The sequence below is a fragment of the Melanerpes formicivorus genome, unplaced genomic scaffold, assembly GCF_026170545.1.
Source record: "Melanerpes formicivorus ecotype bairdi unplaced genomic scaffold, bMelFor1.0.p_v2 SCAF_2, whole genome shotgun sequence".
Lineage (NCBI taxonomy): Eukaryota > Metazoa > Chordata > Aves > Piciformes > Picidae > Melanerpes > Melanerpes formicivorus.
The window spans coordinates 7,942,377-7,960,566 of NW_027142354.1; the positions used below are offsets into that span (position 1 = coordinate 7,942,377).

General features: G+C 41.2%; 1 protein-coding gene across 1 annotated transcript in view; it reads left to right on the forward strand.

Moving 5' to 3' along the window:
• Positions 1–18,190, forward strand: part of EYA4 (EYA transcriptional coactivator and phosphatase 4) — a 183,362-nt gene that overhangs the window by 125,156 nt on the left and 40,016 nt on the right. Inside the window, exons 6-9 of the mRNA XM_068149808.1 lie at positions 1,240–1,332; positions 14,971–15,037; positions 16,874–17,016; positions 17,166–17,309. Of these exons, the coding sequence (XP_068005909.1) occupies positions 1,240–1,332; positions 14,971–15,037; positions 16,874–17,016; positions 17,166–17,309 (447 nt within the window). The remainder of the gene's footprint in view (positions 1–1,239; positions 1,333–14,970; positions 15,038–16,873; positions 17,017–17,165; positions 17,310–18,190) is intronic.

Consider the following 18,190-nt stretch of genomic DNA (forward strand, 5'->3'; position numbering starts at 1 on the left):
AGAACATGAAATTCCTCCTCTTCCCTTACTATTGCAAGTGAACTCAATTGTGGAAGCAATGATGTTGACAGACAAGAGCTTTGGTCAGCTTAACTGATGCCTCTCAGAGGCTCAGATAGCTAGCTGGCAGAAAATGCCTGTGGCTGACATACATTAGACTTACTGGCAGGGCTCTGCTAGCCTGGCTGTAACAGAAAAGGCTTCTCCAAAATCCCAGGCTGTTTCCTGGGAATTTCAATAACAAGCATATGACTGCAGTAGTGGCCTGTGCAGGTTCTCATTACCACTTTGCTCTGTGCCTCCAGGCAGTGAACTGTCCTGTGGTATCTGTAAGCAAGTTGCTGATATATATGTGATAAGTGCTCACACATATACCTAACTGACCTTCACAAAGCTGTTGTACAATGTTGTCTGGGGTTCCACATCTCCTAGTCAAACATCTAATAAAACCTGATGTGCATTCTGTACTGCTCTTTCTTACCACCTCACTTAAAATAGTGGTTCCAAACTCCATCACAAAAGTCCGTGCCAGATAACATATTAAGCTATAAAATCAAGATTGGCTCTGTGGTGCTTTCAGTTGTAGGTTGGATGGTAAGAGCATACGTTGGTCTGTAAGAAAGAACTTGAGTTCAGAGTGGATCTAAAAGCTTGGTAACCTCTGAGTTAGAAGCTGACTTGCCATAGCTGTCATTTTTATCCTACTTTAGTTCTTTTGCCTTTTCTTCTTTTAAACTTCTTTCTTCATTTATGGAAAATTGCTTGCTGGTGACCTAGCTTAAAAAGCCCCCCACAGACTCTGTAAAAGGGGAAAGCTGAATGCAGGCACTGTGAAAGTAATTTGCTTCTATATGAGCCTGAAACCATATTATTATTGTTTCACTTGTCAGGCAAAACTATTTTTGTTAAGTGCTACATCCCTTGACAGCTAATGTTTCCTTCCTCTCTGCTACTCTTAGGGAATTCTTAGAATCAATTAGATTTAGGCTGAAATCCCCCCAGAAGATACTCCAGTTGCTAAAAGCAATAGATAGACAAATGCACAGATAAAAAGCAATGTAGATGCATGACCATTCCAGATGGAGCAAGTGTAGACTGTTTCAACACAGTGATAGAATGAAGGTCAAAGCTGTTGCACTGCATGCTTGTTCTAGCTGGACTGCTGCTGGTGAGACTGGTGTGAGGACTCCACTATAAATTTAGAAGTGAAATCTCATGTCTACTTATTCTTCTATGTAGTGTCTCTTCTTGCAGTAAAAACAGAACCCCTGAATAGCAGTGAAACAGCAACAACAACTGGAGATGGATCACTTGACACTTTTACTGGGTCAGGTAAAGCCATAATAAGATCATGTCTTATTAGATGCACTTTAATATAGCATATAATAACCTTCACTAATGAACGTTTTATTGCATGGAAGCAATCTTAAGAAAGCTGCAGTACAGTAACATTTTAATACCTAATAATAATAATAGTAATAGCATTTTCATTTTGTCAAGCAAAATCTACAACTTTCCATGAGCTATGATCTTAAAGAAGCTTTCATGATGCCTAAGATGATAACTGTATGCAAAAATCTTATAGCCATAATGTTATAATTGGACTGTAGATTCTTTTCAGTCTTAGTTCTGTGCTACCTTATGGAGTAAAAGGAAACCAACCAAACAAAAAAAAAGGTGCCTGTATTTGGATCAGCCATTGTCATTTTTAAAATTTAAAATCTTAGGGGTTGTGTCTTTTTTGTTCCTGTTAGCTGTGAGTTAATTTAAACTCTGACCAGATTGCTATAAAGCTTGCCGTATGAAAAGAAAGTCTATATTCTCCTTTAAATAATCATGTTTCAGTTACTCTGAAAAAAAAACAAAACTTAACAAACAGCAATTTTTAAGTAGGTTCTCATAAATTATTAAAAAGTGCTTAACTGTGGAAAAGTACAGATAAGCTGCCTTCTAATCATTAAGCTGAATCCTGCTAGCGATAATATTAGCAAGGAGGGTGTGGGGAGAATAAATTTTGCCTTTGGAAATACCAAGTCAGTGGTGGCTTGACTGAAATGTCACTGAAGACAGGAATCACCATTCCACAAAGCAATATTACTCTGAAAGGCTTAGATAGTCAAGATCTGTTTAAAACATTTTGGAACTCACAATGTTTCTCTGTAAAGAAAATGTTTTAAAAATGGAGTTTATGTGTCTGGAATTGGTTTTTTAAGCATCTGTAAATGCCTGTATACTCTGAAATCCTGCCTATAGACTTCTTCAGAAAATTATTTATAACAAATGTAGTACCTGAAGAAAAAGGTCTTTTGTGAAATATAAATTGTATGTTATCACCAACTGAAAAAAAACAACAAAAGAAACCCATTGTCCTCATTATACTGACAGGAACTCTATCAAGTGAAAGTCTATGAAGTTCCATTAAAAAAATGTAATAGTCTTGGCTAAAAATCAGCACTTCTTTTCACTCATTTACTCTATCCTGAAATTTATTAGCAATTAGTACAGATTATAAAATGTCTAACCATATATGTAATTTGTCATTGTTGATGAAATTCTGTAAGCTTCTGCCATGTATTTAAGACATCTGAATTAGATTTCATATATATAACATGGCTAAGACAACATTTTCATGAAGGGATGCCAAGAACTGCATCTTCCAGTTCAGATAGTTTAGTAACAGTTTAATATTCCCAGGTGCTGCTCACCCATTGTCTTCCATTGACTTCAAAAGAAGCATTGGGGTCTCTATATTTCACAGTATCACAGTATCACAGTATCACTACACTCCATGATTAGCCCAGATCTAAAGAATCATAGAAACATAGAATCAGCAAGATTGGAAGAGACCTCAAAGATCATCAAGTCCAACCTGTCACCACAGACCTCATGACTACTAGACCATGGCACCAAGTACCACGTCCAATCCCCTCTTGAACACCTCCAGGGATGGTGACTCCACCACCTCCCTGGGCAGCACATTCCAATGGCTAACAATTCTCTCTGTGAAGAACTTTCTCCTCACAGTATCACAGTATCACAGTATCACTTAGGTTGGAAAGGACCTTGAGGATCATCGAGTCCAACCTATCAACACAGACCCCATGCCTAGACCATGGCACCAAGTGCCACGTCCAATCTCCCCTTGAACGCCTCCAGGGTCGATGACTCAACCACCTCCCTGGCAACCCGTTCCAATGACGAATTACTCGCTCGGTGAAGAACTTCCTCCTCACCTCGAGTCTAAACCTCCCCTGGCGCAGCTTGAGACTGTGTCCCCTTGTTCTGGTGCTGGTTGCCTGGGAGAAGAGGCCAACCCCTTCCTGGCTACAACCACCCTTCAGGTAGTTGTAGAGGGCAATGAGATTTGGAAACAATTCATGCCTCCAAAAATTTGTGCCTCCAAAACTAGTCAGGAATTTGAGCCTTACTCAATCGTTTTGGTGCCATGGTTTAGTAGTCATGAGGTCTCGGGTGACAGGTTGGACTTCATGATCTTTGAGGTCTCTTCCAACCTTATTGATTCTCTGATTTTTGCCTGTTAGTCACTTACAGTCTCAAAAGAAATGCAATCCTGATTCTCAGTTTAGGCTACAAAATCAAGTATTAAATGAGTATGGACATTCACTGTGGGAAATCAATAGTCTGCCTGTCTGGGTAATGTGCATTCTACATCATCAGAGTGAGGTGCTGAGCTACCTTAAGAACATGCAGAGCCTTTCATGAAGAATAAAGCCATTACTCACACTTGCCTTTTAGTGATTCTTGGACAATTTCACTGGATCACTCTTGTGGCTAAACAACAGTGAAACACACACACACACACAATTTATTTCTCTGACTTTTTAACCTAACTTTTAATGGGGAAACTTAATTCCTTGCCAATGACAGTAAATTCTGCTGGCAGAAAGATATCATTTCAGACAAACCATCTGCAACTGAAAACAATTCACAGCAAAGCCCAACACTGAACAGTTATTTTTTTCCTAATAATCAGTTACATACATGTGTTATTGCATCCAAGAGCATATTTCTTGAGCATGCCTAGACATACAGGCCACTAGCAGGGATATCACCTAGTCTGTCTTGTACGAGCATAGGTCAGAAGGACTCAAGCATCCTTTGTTGAGAAGGGAAGTATTTAGGTATATTACTATATTATGAAATTAGGGGTAAGTGAAAAGATAAATCCTTGTGCTGGGCCTCTTTTAAGAGTCTGCTGTGCATTCCCCTCCTTCAGATTTTCTACCCATTTAAATTGATTTCCATGCTCCAAGGTCAGTCGAAACCTGTGACATGTCCTGGAGCTGAGCAGAAAGCAGAACAAGCCCTTTGGCATGTAAAGCAGCCAAGTCTGTCATTAATGACCTCCTGTAATGCAGAAGGTGATGGTCAAAGAGACTGTGAGGTGTACTGCAGGAGAGACAGATTAGGCTCCATGGGTAACTGTGATGAACCCCAATTATTGCTTGAAAAGTTTAAAAATAAAGCACATAGATCTCAAGAACTGGGGGGTTGGACTGGATGGTCTCTCAAGGGCCCTTCCAACCCCTGACATTCTGTGATTCTGTAATTTAGAATGACAGATGGCACAGTGGCCTTGCCCAGCCTGTTGGGCAAGGTCCTGCTCAGGGCTGTAACTCACATGTTGCAGCTCACACTCCTTTTTCTTCAAAGAATGATGGTTGGTAATTAAAACCGGTCCACTTGCTCTGCATCTTGTGGTCCTACAGCAGAATCCCGTTGGGATGGGTATTCACAGGATGTGGAGAGCTGCAGAATAGCCTTGAAATGAGTATTTTCATACTCTGAGAATTTGCTGCAGCTGCTGTACTGGGAATGTATGTATTCTTGTGTTTATATTGCTTAAAATACTGGATTAATTAGAGAACTGGTTGTCATTTTAATGGAACAGAGTGAAGAACAGGTGAGGTTCTCATCATGCTTTTTATTTAGTATTTACTACAGAAAAAAATGATATAGAAAACAATTTCTGGAGGTTATAAAAACAAAGTTTGGAAACACAATTGCTGTACAATCTATGTTTGGTCCCCTTCATGTGTAGACATTGTGCTTTTGTTACTTAAATGAGGTATTTTTAACCTAATCTCTTTGCTCAGAATTCTACAGATGCATAATGTAAAAAGTTACAAAATTCCACCTTATGTTAATATACTGAGCCCAACACATTGTATCAGAACAGTCCATGGTCATTTGAGTTCTCCACAGCCATTCTGGTCAGTTAATCTAATAGGATAACTGGTAAGAGTTTCATAGTTTCATAGTTTCATTCAGGGTTGGAAGGGACCACAAGGATCAGCTAATTCCAACCCCCCTGCCATGGGCAGGGAGACCCCACACTAGATCAGGCTGGACAGAGCCTCATCCAGCCTGCTCTTAAACACCCCCAGGGACGGGGCCTCGACCACCTCCCTGGACAACCCATTCCAGGGTCTCACCACTCTCATGGTGAAGAACCTCCTCCTCACATCTAGCCTGAATCTCCCCACCTCCAGCTTCATTCCATTCCATTCCAGTTTCTTGTCCTCTCTGTAATCAGCATTACTGGCAAATGGAATATACCCTCAGCACCACAGTGAGACTTGAAATGTGAGGATCTTATACCTGCCCTGAAGAGCACTTCTCTGATAAATTCATGTAGTGAATCCTTAGAAGTATTTGAGGTTTCTAGAGAATAGGGTTTATTTTTAATATAGGCAACATAAAGCAGTGTTTAGTCCCATTCATATCAATAGCTAAATAAAGTGGCACAATTATAAAAACCATAGCTACTTGCCTCCACCAGCCCCTCCATTGCTAGCATTCCTCAGAAGTAGGGTCAGGAGGCTACCCAGAAGTGAAAGTTGTTTCACAACCCTTAGAATTACCAATTTGATCTATGACATACAAGCATAATCCAGAGGCTTCACTTAGTCATAATGTTCTTTATAGCAGATAAAGAACACTCAGTAACATCTCACAGTCTAAAATATAGTGCATGAATTGATGGGATGAGCTACCACAGAAAGAGTGAAAGGAACAGACTTCCTAGTTTGAAAGGTACACAATTTACTTTGGGGGCACTTGCCTAACTTTCTTTCTTTTCACTACAACCAGTAGTATCATCAGGGAAACTGAGCAGAATAAGGGGGGTGTGGTGGGTTTGGAAGGATAAGGCTAAGAAGCCTCCTCCCTTCCCCCTTGTAAGGTAAAAGGGAAAAAAAAAAATTGAAGGGAAAGGAAAAAAAACTCGCAAGCTGAATTAGCAAAGCAGTGGAGCTATATTTACAAAGCGATGTAGGGTTTGCAGGGAGATATTTACAAATTTACAATATCTACAATATATACAAAGATATACAACAGAGTAACACAGAAATGAGAGTGAACCCCTCTCGGCAGAGAGGGGGGGTTCCCCACCTCCTCTTTCCCCTCTTTCCCCCCTTTCCCCAGATTAGGTTAGAAGAGAGAGAGAGCGAAAGAAAGAAGTTAAAAGCAGTTTTGTGTTAATTGGAAAGGAGTTAATACAGGCCTTATCAGTTTTTCTCTCAAGGCCGGAGCCTTGGCAGAAAGCCCAGCACAGGGACAGAGAGCAGCCGCACCGTGGAAAGGCGGAAGCAAGACTGAAGATAAGGTGCTGGAGAAACTCAGTATAGTCCCAGCTCAGAAAAGTGCTTCCTCCCACTCGTCCAATGAAATTAGTTTAGACTATTCCTTCCGTTTACCAACTTCCGTCCACCATATTCCCTTTCTTAAGGGGGCAACGTCAACCGGCCACAGTCCACCCCTTCTAAACAATTTCATTGGCTGTTCATACTGTCCATCCAATCCAAAACGATATTTACAGTTCGTGAGTAAAGTTCATAGTCCATTCCGGCTATGCTCAGATGTAGATGATTCAAAAGTCCAAGAAAATCAGAAAATGAGAAAAATGGAAAACAGTTCATTCCTTCGCCGACGAAGCGAAGAAAAGGGAAACAGGGAAATCTCAGGGTCTCTTAGTTGACTCAGGGCTCTCAGGGATCTCAGGGTTCGTGCACCGTAGATTCCTCGTTGATTCTTCCTCTGGACGCGATGTAGCTGTACAGCAGTTTAAAATTAACCTCTTTCAGCTAAAGTTAAGTTTCTTTGTGGAATACACTGAATTTCACCATTCTCTTGCATTACCCAATAAGTGTGACCCGGACCTTCAGCTGAAACCACCCCTCGGACAGGTTTAGCCTCTCCTGAGGGTGAAAATACCCAAACAGTTTTACCTAACAGATTCTTTTCTCTAACAACAGGAACTCTGTCACCTTCTACTTTCCGTAGCAAATCTGAATGTGCAGGTCCAGCTCGGTTCACTGAACCTCTACTATTTACCAGCCAAGTTGCTTGTGCTAAATGTTTTTCCCAGTTTTTCAAAGATCCACCTCCCATGGCTTTGAGAGTGGTCTTCAACAAACCATTGTAGCGTTCAATCTTCCCTGAAGCTGGTGCATAGTAGGGAATGTGGAATATCCACTCAATACCGTGCTCTTTTGCCCAGCTCTTTACAAGGTTGTTCTTGAAATGAGTTCCGTTGTCTGACTCAATCCTCTCTGGAGTTCCGTGTCTCCACAGGATTTGTCTCTCCAGACCGAGAATGGTGTTGCACGCAGTTGCATGTGGAACTGGATAAGTTTCTAACCACCCAGTGTTTGCCTCTACCATAGTAAGCATGTATTGCTTACCAGAACGAGAACGTGGTAGAGTGATGTAGTCAATCTGCCAAGCTTCACCATACTTGTACTTGGACCATCTGTCACCATACCACAAGGGCTTAAGTCGTTTTGCCTGCTTAATAGCAGCACAAATGTCACAGTCATGGATGACTTGTGTGATAGCATCCATGGAAATGTCTATGGATCTGTCATGAGCCCATTGGTATGTTGCATCTCTGCCTTGATGTCCTGACGAATCGTGAGCCCACCGAGCTAAGAATATCTCACCTCGGTGTTTCCAGTCGAGATCAAGATCAGAGTCCATGTCTACTTGAGAAACTCTTGCAGCTAGATCTGCCTGATGGTTGTGTTGCTGTTCCTCAGTAGCTTTGCTCTTAGGTATGTGAGCATCGATGTGTCTCACTTTCACTGGAATTCTCTCGATTCGATCAGCAATGTCCTGCCATAGGTTGGCTGCCCAAATGGGTTTTCCTTTCCTCTGCCAACCACTCTTCTTCCAGTTCTTTAGCCAACCCCATAGAGCATTGGCTACCATCCATGAGTCGGTGTAGAGATAAAGCTTTGGCCATCTCTCACGTTCAGCCACGTCGAGAGCTAGCTGGACAGCTTTTACCTCTGCAAACTGACTGGATTCTCCTTCTCCATCTTTCGCCTCTGCAACTCGGCGTGTTGGACTCCACACTGCAGACTTCCACCTTCGCTTGTTTCCAACAAGACGACAGGAACCATCTGTGAACAAAGCATATTTCTTTTCATCATCAGAAAGGTCATTGTAAGGAGGAGCTTCCTCAGCACGAGTTACTTTCTCCTCTGGAGGTTTAGCACAGTTGATGCCTTCAGGCCAACTTGAGATCACCTCCACTAGACCAGGTCTTTCAAGATTTCCCATTCGAGCTCTCTGTGTTATCAGAGCCATCCACTTAGACCAGGTTGAGTCTGTGGCATGATGTGGTGTGGATCCTTTGCCTTTGAACATCCAATTCAAAACTGGTAATCTGGGAGCTAGAAGAAGTTGTGATTCAGTTCCAATCACTTCAGAAGATGCTTTCACTCCTTCATAGGCAGCTAAAATTTCTTTCTCTGTTGGAGTGTAATTAGCCTCTGAACCTCTGTAACCTCGACTCCAGAAACCAAGAGGTCGTCCACGTGTCTCACCTGGAGCTTTTTGCCACAAGCACCAGGTTGGACCATTGTCACTTGCAGCCGTGTACAAAATGTTCTTAATGTCTGGACCATCTCGGACAGGTCCCAGACCCATTGCTTGAATTACCTCTTGCTTTCTCTGGTCAAAGGCTGCTTGTTGTTCAGGTCCCCAGTGGAAATGGTTTCTCTTTCAAGTCACATCATACAGAGGTTTCACAATCTGACTGTATCCAGGAATGTGCAGTCTCCAAAATCCCACTATCCCCAAGAAACGTAGGGTCTCTTGCTTGTTTGTGGGACTTGCCATGGTAGAGACTCTATTTACCACATCCACTGGAATGTGTCGGCGTCCATCCTGCCACCGCACTCCCAGAAATTGAATCTCTGTGGTAGGTCCTTTCACCTTGTCTCGCTTGATGGCAAAACCTGCATTCAGAAGAATGTCAATGATTTTGTTACCTTTCTTGAAAACTTCCTCAGCAGTTTTACCCCAGACGATGATATCATCGATGAACTGGATGTGTTCTGGAGCACCTCCTTTCTCCAGAGCATCATGGATCACTGCATGACAGATGCTTGAGCTGTGGATCCAGCCCATTGGCAGCCTGTTGAAAGTGTACTGGATTCCTCTCCAGGTGAAGGCAAACTGAGGCCTGCATTCCTCTGCTATGGGAATAGAGAAAAATGCATTAGCAATGTCTATGGTAGCATACCATTTGGCCTCTTTGGATTCCAGCTCATACTGCAGTTCCATCATGTCTGGTACTGCTGCACTCATAGGTGGTGTCACTTCATTTAGGGCTCGGTAGTCTACTGTCAGACGCCAGTCTCCATTCTGCTTCCGCACAGGCCACACTGGACTGTTGAAAGGTGAATGAGTTTTGCTGACGACTTTCTGACTTTCCAACTGACGAATCAGATTCTGAATGGGCAACAAAGAGTCACGGTTGGTTCTGTATTGTCTGTGATGCACAGTCTGAGAAGCAACCGGCAATTTAATGTCCTGTATCTTATGTTGTCCCACAACTGCAGATTCATCAGAAAGTTCAGGTCTGGCAGATAGCTTCAATTTTTGTCCATCAATTTCTATTGAAGCTACTCCAAAAGCCCATTTGTAACCTCTAGGGTCTTTGAAACGCCCTTCTCTCAGAAAATCAATTCCCAAAATACAAGGTGCATCAGGTCCGGTCACAACTGTATGCTTCCTCCATTGTTTACCAGTTAAACTTATGTTAACCTCTACCTTACTTAACTCTTGAGATCCACCAGTGACTCCCAGAATAGTTATTGACTCTGATCCCTGATAATTTGATGGTATTATGGTGCACTGAGCTCCTGTGTCAACCAAGGCCCTGTACTTCCGAAATTGTGAAGTGCCAGGCCACTGGATGTACACATCCCAATAGATTCTATTATCTCTGTTATCCCTCTCCTCCCCCTGGCGGGAGGCAGGGCACCCCTAGTTATGGGGAACATGCGCACATGTGCATTGCACATATTGTGCAGGGTTATAACTTTGTGTGTTATAACTGGAGCCACTGTTGGAGCCATAAGAGTCGTTCTGGGGAACTGTGGAAGTAACAGCTACCCTTCTGGTATTGCTACCTCGGGTTCTGCCGCTTTGCAATTCCCTCAGTCTCCTGAAAAGATTAGAAGTTGGTTGGCCATCCCAGCGGTTCATGTTCTCACCAAACTGATCACGCAGAGTTATCCAAATAGTTCTACGTGATTGCCTTGGTGGTCTGTTTTGGAATGACCTGTTTTGGAATGACCTGTTTTGGAATGACCTCCTTGGAGGACGTGTATTCCTCACAGATGAAACTTGTACCCACCTGGAGGAAGAATTGAAATTATCCCTTTGTGCCAATTGGGATATGGAATTTCTAAATTCATCTTTTAACTCTCTCATGCAATTCTCAATTTTTCCAGACAGAGTTTCAATGGCCGAAACCAAAGAACCACGTGTCATGCTATCCTCCAATTGTCTCATTTGATCACTGAATTGGCCAACCGTGGGAGAAGCTCCACCATAACTTCTTGACACAATTCTGCTTGCCAGAATGTTTGCATAATTGGAAGGAGCAAGTTTGATGATCTTTTTAGCAAGACCAATACCCACAGGAATGTCATCAGGATTCAGAGTTTCATGTTCACCATAGAGTAGCTCTCTAACAGCAAATTCTCTCAAGCGCTTAATTCCCTCATCTATGGTAGTCCAGGGTTTAGGATTCCATGGAAGATCATCTCGGGAAGGGTATCTCAGGGCAACCGCTATTAAAAGGCGTATCCACAGATTAACCTTACCGAGAGCTTCGCCTAGATGTCTATCTATTCCATTGTCCCTTGAGAGAGTTCCTAACTGAGCTGCTGACTTGTCTCCAACTGTTAGAGCTGAAGCACCTGTATCATAACACCTACTAAGCCAAGCTAGAACTGGCTCCTTATCTGCCCTGGTGAAATCTTTACGGACATTTCTCAATTCCTCCCGTGGTGACGAACAGTCCGTAATATCATCTTCATCTTCATCTCCCTGAATTCTTTGCCCATAAAATCCTGCTGTCATTCTCCTAAGGATCTCTTTAAGCTGAGAACCACCTTTGCCAGCTGCTTTCCTAGCTTCATCTCTATCCTGCTTTGATCTCACTAGGTTAGCTAGATCTTTAAAACAAACTTTCTCTTCCTCCTGAGCAGGATCTTTTACAGTAGAGGGCCCCTCACCAGGATCAGTCTCCTCCTCTTCTTCTCCATCTTTGCCCTTTCCAGCTCTAGTCTTTAAAGGAGCCACCTTAACTGGAGCTGTGTTTGAATTTACAGCCACCTTAATGGAAGCTGACAGGTCCTGAGATAAATCAGCTGCTGGGGCAGTGACTTCCGGTCCCACCGAGGGAGTGGGTGGAAGTGATGTTGCTCCATTACTGGCCGACGGAGAAGAAGAAGGAGAAGGAGTGGGAGAAGGAGTAGGTGCCATGTTGATACCAGCCGATGCCCTTGGCTGCTTGCTAGAATCAGCAAAGTCATTTAGAGCTGCTTTACCAATTAACTTTTTAGCCTTCTTTTTGACTGACACGGGTTCTCCACAGTCCTCGTCACTAGATGACTCTGGGACTGATCGAGAGCCACGGCGTTTTCTTTTTGATCTAGTTTTAATAACAAAACACGCCCTGGACACCTTTTTCTCTTGCCGTAAAGAGAACAGTAAATATGCAATTACCATCACCAGCAACAGATTTATACACATCAAATAAATCACCTTTGGATCCCAGGCATCACCTAAAGTTACTCTCTCCTCAGGCGGAATCTTAAACCCCTTTATCTCAATTGGGAGAGTGGTGGAGGTAACATTCCTGTATCTCACTGGCCATAATAAATTAATACATTTTCCATACCATAATTTGACTTTATACATAACCCACATATAAATTGTCCGCACCAAATATTTACCCAGGTAATCCAAAATCAAACCCAAACAATACCTGTAAACCAGAGCCCCAAAAATTGAAAAGAATAATCGCTCCACAAACCACAATACCTTCATGTTTGCTAATTCAGCTGGAAAACACTAAATCAATCAAATAATAAATTAAACTAATTATCTGCCCCACGTTGGGCGCCAATAAAAAAAATGTGGTGGGTTTGGAAGGATAAGGCTAAGAAGCCTCCTCCCTTCCCCCTTGTAAGGTAAAAGGGAAAAAAAAAAATTGAAGGGAAAGGAAAAAAAACTCGCAAGCTGAATTAGCAAAGCAGTGGAGCTATATTTACAAAGCGATGTAGGGTTTGCAGGGAGATATTTACAAATTTACAATATCTACAATATATACAAAGATATACAACAGAGTAACACAGAAATGAGAGTGAACCCCTCTCGGCAGAGAGGGGGGGTTCCCCACCTCCTCTTTCCCCTCTTTCCCCCCTTTCCCCAGATTAGGTTAGAAGAGAGAGAGAGCGAAAGAAAGAAGTTAAAAGCAGTTTTGTGTTAATTGGAAAGGAGTTAATACAGGCCTTATCAGTTTTTCTCTCAAGGCCGGAGCCTTGGCAGAAAGCCCAGCACAGGGACAGAGAGCAGCCGCACCGTGGAAAGGCGGAAGCAAGACTGAAGATAAGGTGCTGGAGAAACTCAGTATAGTCCCAGCTCAGAAAAGTGCTTCCTCCCACTCGTCCAATGAAATTAGTTTAGACTATTCCTTCCGTTTACCAACTTCCGTCCACCATATTCCCTTTCTTAAGGGGGCAACGTCAACCGGCCACAGGGGGGAAGGAAAATGAAACCCAAACACATTCTAAAAGTATTTTATTTTCTTGTCTGAATTTATGAATTAAGCTATGTGCAGAAAGAATTCAAAAACAGGAAGGACAGCTTTTGCTGAAAAAAAAAATTAGGTTTTAATATCTCAAGTGCTTTAAATGAGCAGTCATTAATTTTCTGTAGTTTACATCAGGTGTAGTGGTATGGTAAACATGCTTTAACCAAAGTGATTAATCAAGTGAGCTGTCATCCAGCAAATGATCAGGCAAAAACTGGAGCAATACAGGCAGAAAAGATGCGATAAGCTGATAATGGATCATGGCAGTTCCTTGCCCTGAGAATCACCAAGGTCACTCTGTTAGGTATTGCTTACGTTTAGAAAGGTCATAGGGATACAACAGAGAAGACTAATTACTGTTCAAGCCTTAAATAACTAAGAGCGTCCTTTAGAGTTCTATGGACAGCTTATATTGATAGATACAGATATAGGTTCGTTTACCTCTGGGTGGGAATAGCTGTAGGGACATTTAGTGGATCACTCTGCAGATTGAGTTTAAACCATGGAAAGGCATTCTCAGAAAAAAAGAAAACAATAATATCCACACAGAATTAGGTTAAGCAGTTTTTCACTACAGACAACCCCTCTGTATTTTTTCAGCCAGTAACTCTTTCATGAAATCTGGTGGCACATGATGCAAAAATTATTATCTAATTCTTCTTTATTTTCAAAGGATACTCAACTGCCCATTTAAAACAGAAGCTGATTGTTTTTTTCTCCTACTCTGTTTTCCTTTTAAGCCTTGCATGTTCTAAATGCATTTAAACTACCTTTAAAAACATGAAGCGCTGCATATGTTCAAAGCAATAGATCTCAGAGATGTTAATTAGGCATGGATGTAGAAATAAATCATGTTTCATAAAATAGTTAGGAACCTAAACCTCTTTGTCACTTCTATAATTCTGAAAGTTCATTTCTACTGCCATTAAGAAGAACTCAGGAAGAGGGTACACTTTGAAGTACAACTATGATTGATTAGACTAAAGAAATTCCAGTGCTTCGTTGTGTACTACTTTAATCTTTTGAAAAGTGAATGAACAGCAGATGGCCTAATAAAGACACTGTGTATGTTTGCCCAGTATGGATTTGCTCTGAAGGGATTGGTTCAGCACTTGGGAGTACATATATTTGGAATACATCTGTCTTAGTCGAGACAGATGGCTAAAGGAAAGAGAAACTTCCAAACACTTGGAATTAATCCAGTGTGAGCACTGCTTCTGAATGAAATTTTAATGGGATATGACTATTGTTCAGTTAGCATTCTTGGAAGAATGCAGCTGTGAATAACACAGGCATACTCCATTCAGATGGCTACTGGACAGGACTGTTTATGCTTACTTTGGAAATAAAAGTATTGTGGTTAGGGGATATGTTCTAATTGTTCTGTTGATAAGGAATTGTATTCGTTTTCTAGTAGTCAATCCAGTATCACCTAAAGTGACAGAAATAAACCACACCCATCTAAGAGATATTTGTCCTATGCAGTGTTAAAATTAAACTTGTTAATGTGAGACTTTAAAAGTATGTGTGTGTTATTTCAACTCTGTGCAATACCATGTGTTAAATCACCAGATTCTTTTTAGCTGCCAATTTCAGTAGAACTTGCAAATTTGAAGCAAGTGTGGCATGTGGATCACAGTTGATACACAACTGATGATTTGGGAGGGTTTTGTATTAGGATGCTGCAGTGCGGGTGACATCTGCTTTGTTGAAAAGCTGTGCATTCAGTAAGCTTCTCTGTTAATGTTGCTGCATTAGTATTCAGACTGTTTGGCTCCGTTGGTCTCATGATGTTTCTAACTGCTGTATTCTTGTTTTCTCTTTTGCAGTAATAACGAGTAGTGGCTACAGCCCAAGATCAGCACACCAGTACTCTCCACAGATATATCCCTCCAAGTTAGTGTCTGCACCTCTTCTAGTCTTTTACAGGGAATTGACCTTGGCTGTAGGTAGTTCTGTGGTTTGTTGCAAACAAGTGTTCATCATCAGGAGAAACAGGGAGAAAAGAGAATACTTAATCCTGAGTACTGGCTCCATCATAACTCTCTCCAACTTTGTTTTTTTTCCTTGTGGCTGCAGAGTTAGATCCTGCTCTATGCAGTGTTGCTGCACAAGAAATCTCCTTAAAGATCTGCATGCAAGAAAAGGAAAAACTCAAACTATTACATTCTCAGACACCAGAATCTTAATAGTGCTGGCAATGCATATGGACATATTTTGAAGAGGGTGGTTTATATTTAGAAACCACAATTGCATGTGCAAGACGTGTACTGAGGGGTAACCCTGTCACGGACACTCCCAGTGCCAGCATTGCCAAATGCTTCCAAACATTCCACAGTCATGAACCACCCTTTCCTCCTCCTTCTCCGATAGCATAAGGTTTTAAAATCAAATAAATTGGCATAGCCTTTAATCTCATTTTTGGGAGCAGCCAGGAGTAGGAATCCTAGGAAAATGCACTGAAGATGTTGTATCAAAATACTGCAGTTGGCAGCCTAGTAGTTTGCTTGTCCTGTGTTCAGTGTTGTGCACAAGGGTGCTTGATGCCAGTATGCCATCTCTTTGTTTCTGTGTATTTGATACAGCTACCTGTGTGACTCAGATGAAAAGTTTGGGACTGTAGCTGATCAGGAGTTTTCAATTTTTGTTTAACAAATTTGCATTTCTATCATGGTAGCCAACATTTGTTGATTCAGAAAGTGGGTGCCTGACCTAAGCATAGCTCCCATTCCACTTAAACCAGGTTTTGGTGAGCTATATCAGATACTTTGGGCCAAATATACTACAAGAATTAATAGACTTTTTAATCTAATGTTGTAATGTATTGGCATCTGAATTAATGAGCAATTCTTTTCTCATTATGACTGCTGCCAACTGTACTGATTAGAGAGAATGTGAAAATAATAATAATAATAATCATCATCATCATCTGACATTTAGTCCTGGCTTTTAATGGCCAGGTTTCAGTTAGCATAATTCTGCAGAGTGTGTTTATCCAACTCTTGGTCCATAAAGTCTTACTTGACTTACGAAACAATCCCAGACAAATGTTTCCCTGTATGTTTTTGCTGCTCTGGAGGGCAAAAATTTTAAACTTAATTTTACTCAATCTCTCTATAAACCCCCAGTATTAATAAATAAAAGACAACTTTTATTTCCATTCTATTTCCCTAGCCCATATTTTCCAAATGTTTAAAGCCTGTCTGGTTACCAAAGTATTGCCGTGAATGTTTTTCATGCTTCTCTCAATGGGCGTGATCCGTCTCTTGTTGAAGCTAGAGGCTAGATGTCTGTTGAAGCAGAACTGTACACAGAGGACAGAATGTGGGAGCTGTAATGTTCACCACCATATTTCCTTTATTCTTCTCGTCCAAGTTTCCCTCCACTCAATTAAAAAATCATGGGGGCTTATCTGATTTAAGTATGCTGTTCTTGGCTGAAAGGGGTCAAATTCATATCAAGTCATAAAGCAGTGCCGTGGTCCACCTAGTCCTGGACACAGTATCTTGAGAATTAAATTGCAGTGATGGAACAGCACAAAATATTCACCATTCCCTGGGGAATGTGAGCCACTTACTTCAGTGGGGGATGGACTAAAACCCAGGAGAGGAACAGTTGGCAGAATAATGAACTGCCTTTGTATATCTTTAAACCTTTTTTCTTTATTTTATTGCTTGAATCAACATATAAAGTATTTGTTGCCACAGTAATGCTATTTTTCCTGATATTTAGGCCCTATCCACACATTCTTTCTACACCAGCAGCTCAAACAATGTCTGCCTATGCCGGACAAACCCAGTATTCAGGAATGCAGCAACCAGCAGTCTATACAGCCTACTCTCAGACAGGACAGCCCTACAGCTTACCCACTTACGGTATTTGACCTCTTTCTTATTACCTCTCCCTTACATAGAACTAAGTGCAATGACGCCTTGAATGCTTTCTGTGCTTTCTTTTTAATTTTGTTTTCCCAAATGCGAGAAAATATTTCAAAGAATCAGTTGAAAATTAATTTCTTATACAGATTTGGGTGTAATGTTGCCAGGCATCAAGACGGAAAGTGGGCTCTCGCAGACCCAATCACCACTGCAGAGTGGGTGCCTCAGTTACAGCCCAGGGTTTTCCACCCCACAGCCAGGCCAAACACCCTACTCTTACCAGATGCCAGGTGAGTAACCACCGATGTCAGGGTTTATCCCACTACTGAAGACAGCCCCCTCTTCCCTCATAGTTATCATGTATTTTTCCATTCATATTTGGTGAACTCTGGCAAGTATGCTTGTCATTGAAGGCTACTTTTATCTCTAATATTTAAACCTGAGTATTTTTTCCGCTATTAATATGCATGTACCTATTTATTCTGGTGATCTGTCATGCAATGCAATCCCTGTTTGCACCTTGACTTTTTTTATGAGGTGAAATTGCATAGCAGGACTCAAAGCATTTGTTGTATTTATTGGTGTACAGAAGTCACTCTTCCTTGTGTTTCCATGTTTCTGAGTGTGACATTGTTTGATGCTTGTTTTGTCTTTGGATTAACATAATTCGTTAGAATTTCTCCTTAATTCATATATATTCTTTATTATTCAGATTTTAGTTCACTTGTTAATTAATTTATTAACCTTTGATCATCGATAGCTTGGTTTACGTTTTATTTTAAGCTTTTTATACAACGATTAAAATGAATCACCTGACATGTTGAAAGGAGGGACATGCCTCATCATTATAGAGCTATTAAAAACACCTGGATCCTTAAAGTACTCTTTGAAATTTTAATGGTTTTTTGGTAAACCATTACACTTAGAAATGAAGGTAAATGAGGAAAACAATACTTGAAGAGGGGTGAGACACTGAAATGAATTGAAAAACGCCTTCTCAATCAGCGCAGTGGCTTACTGCCAACATCGTTGCATGGTATGAAGGGGAATGCATGCCTCTATCTGTGGAAGTAGCATTTTATATATATATATGTGTGTGTGTGTGTGTGTGTGTATTTTTAAGCTTTCATTGTAATATTTTATTAGTTAAAGAGAAAATAAAAATTGTTTC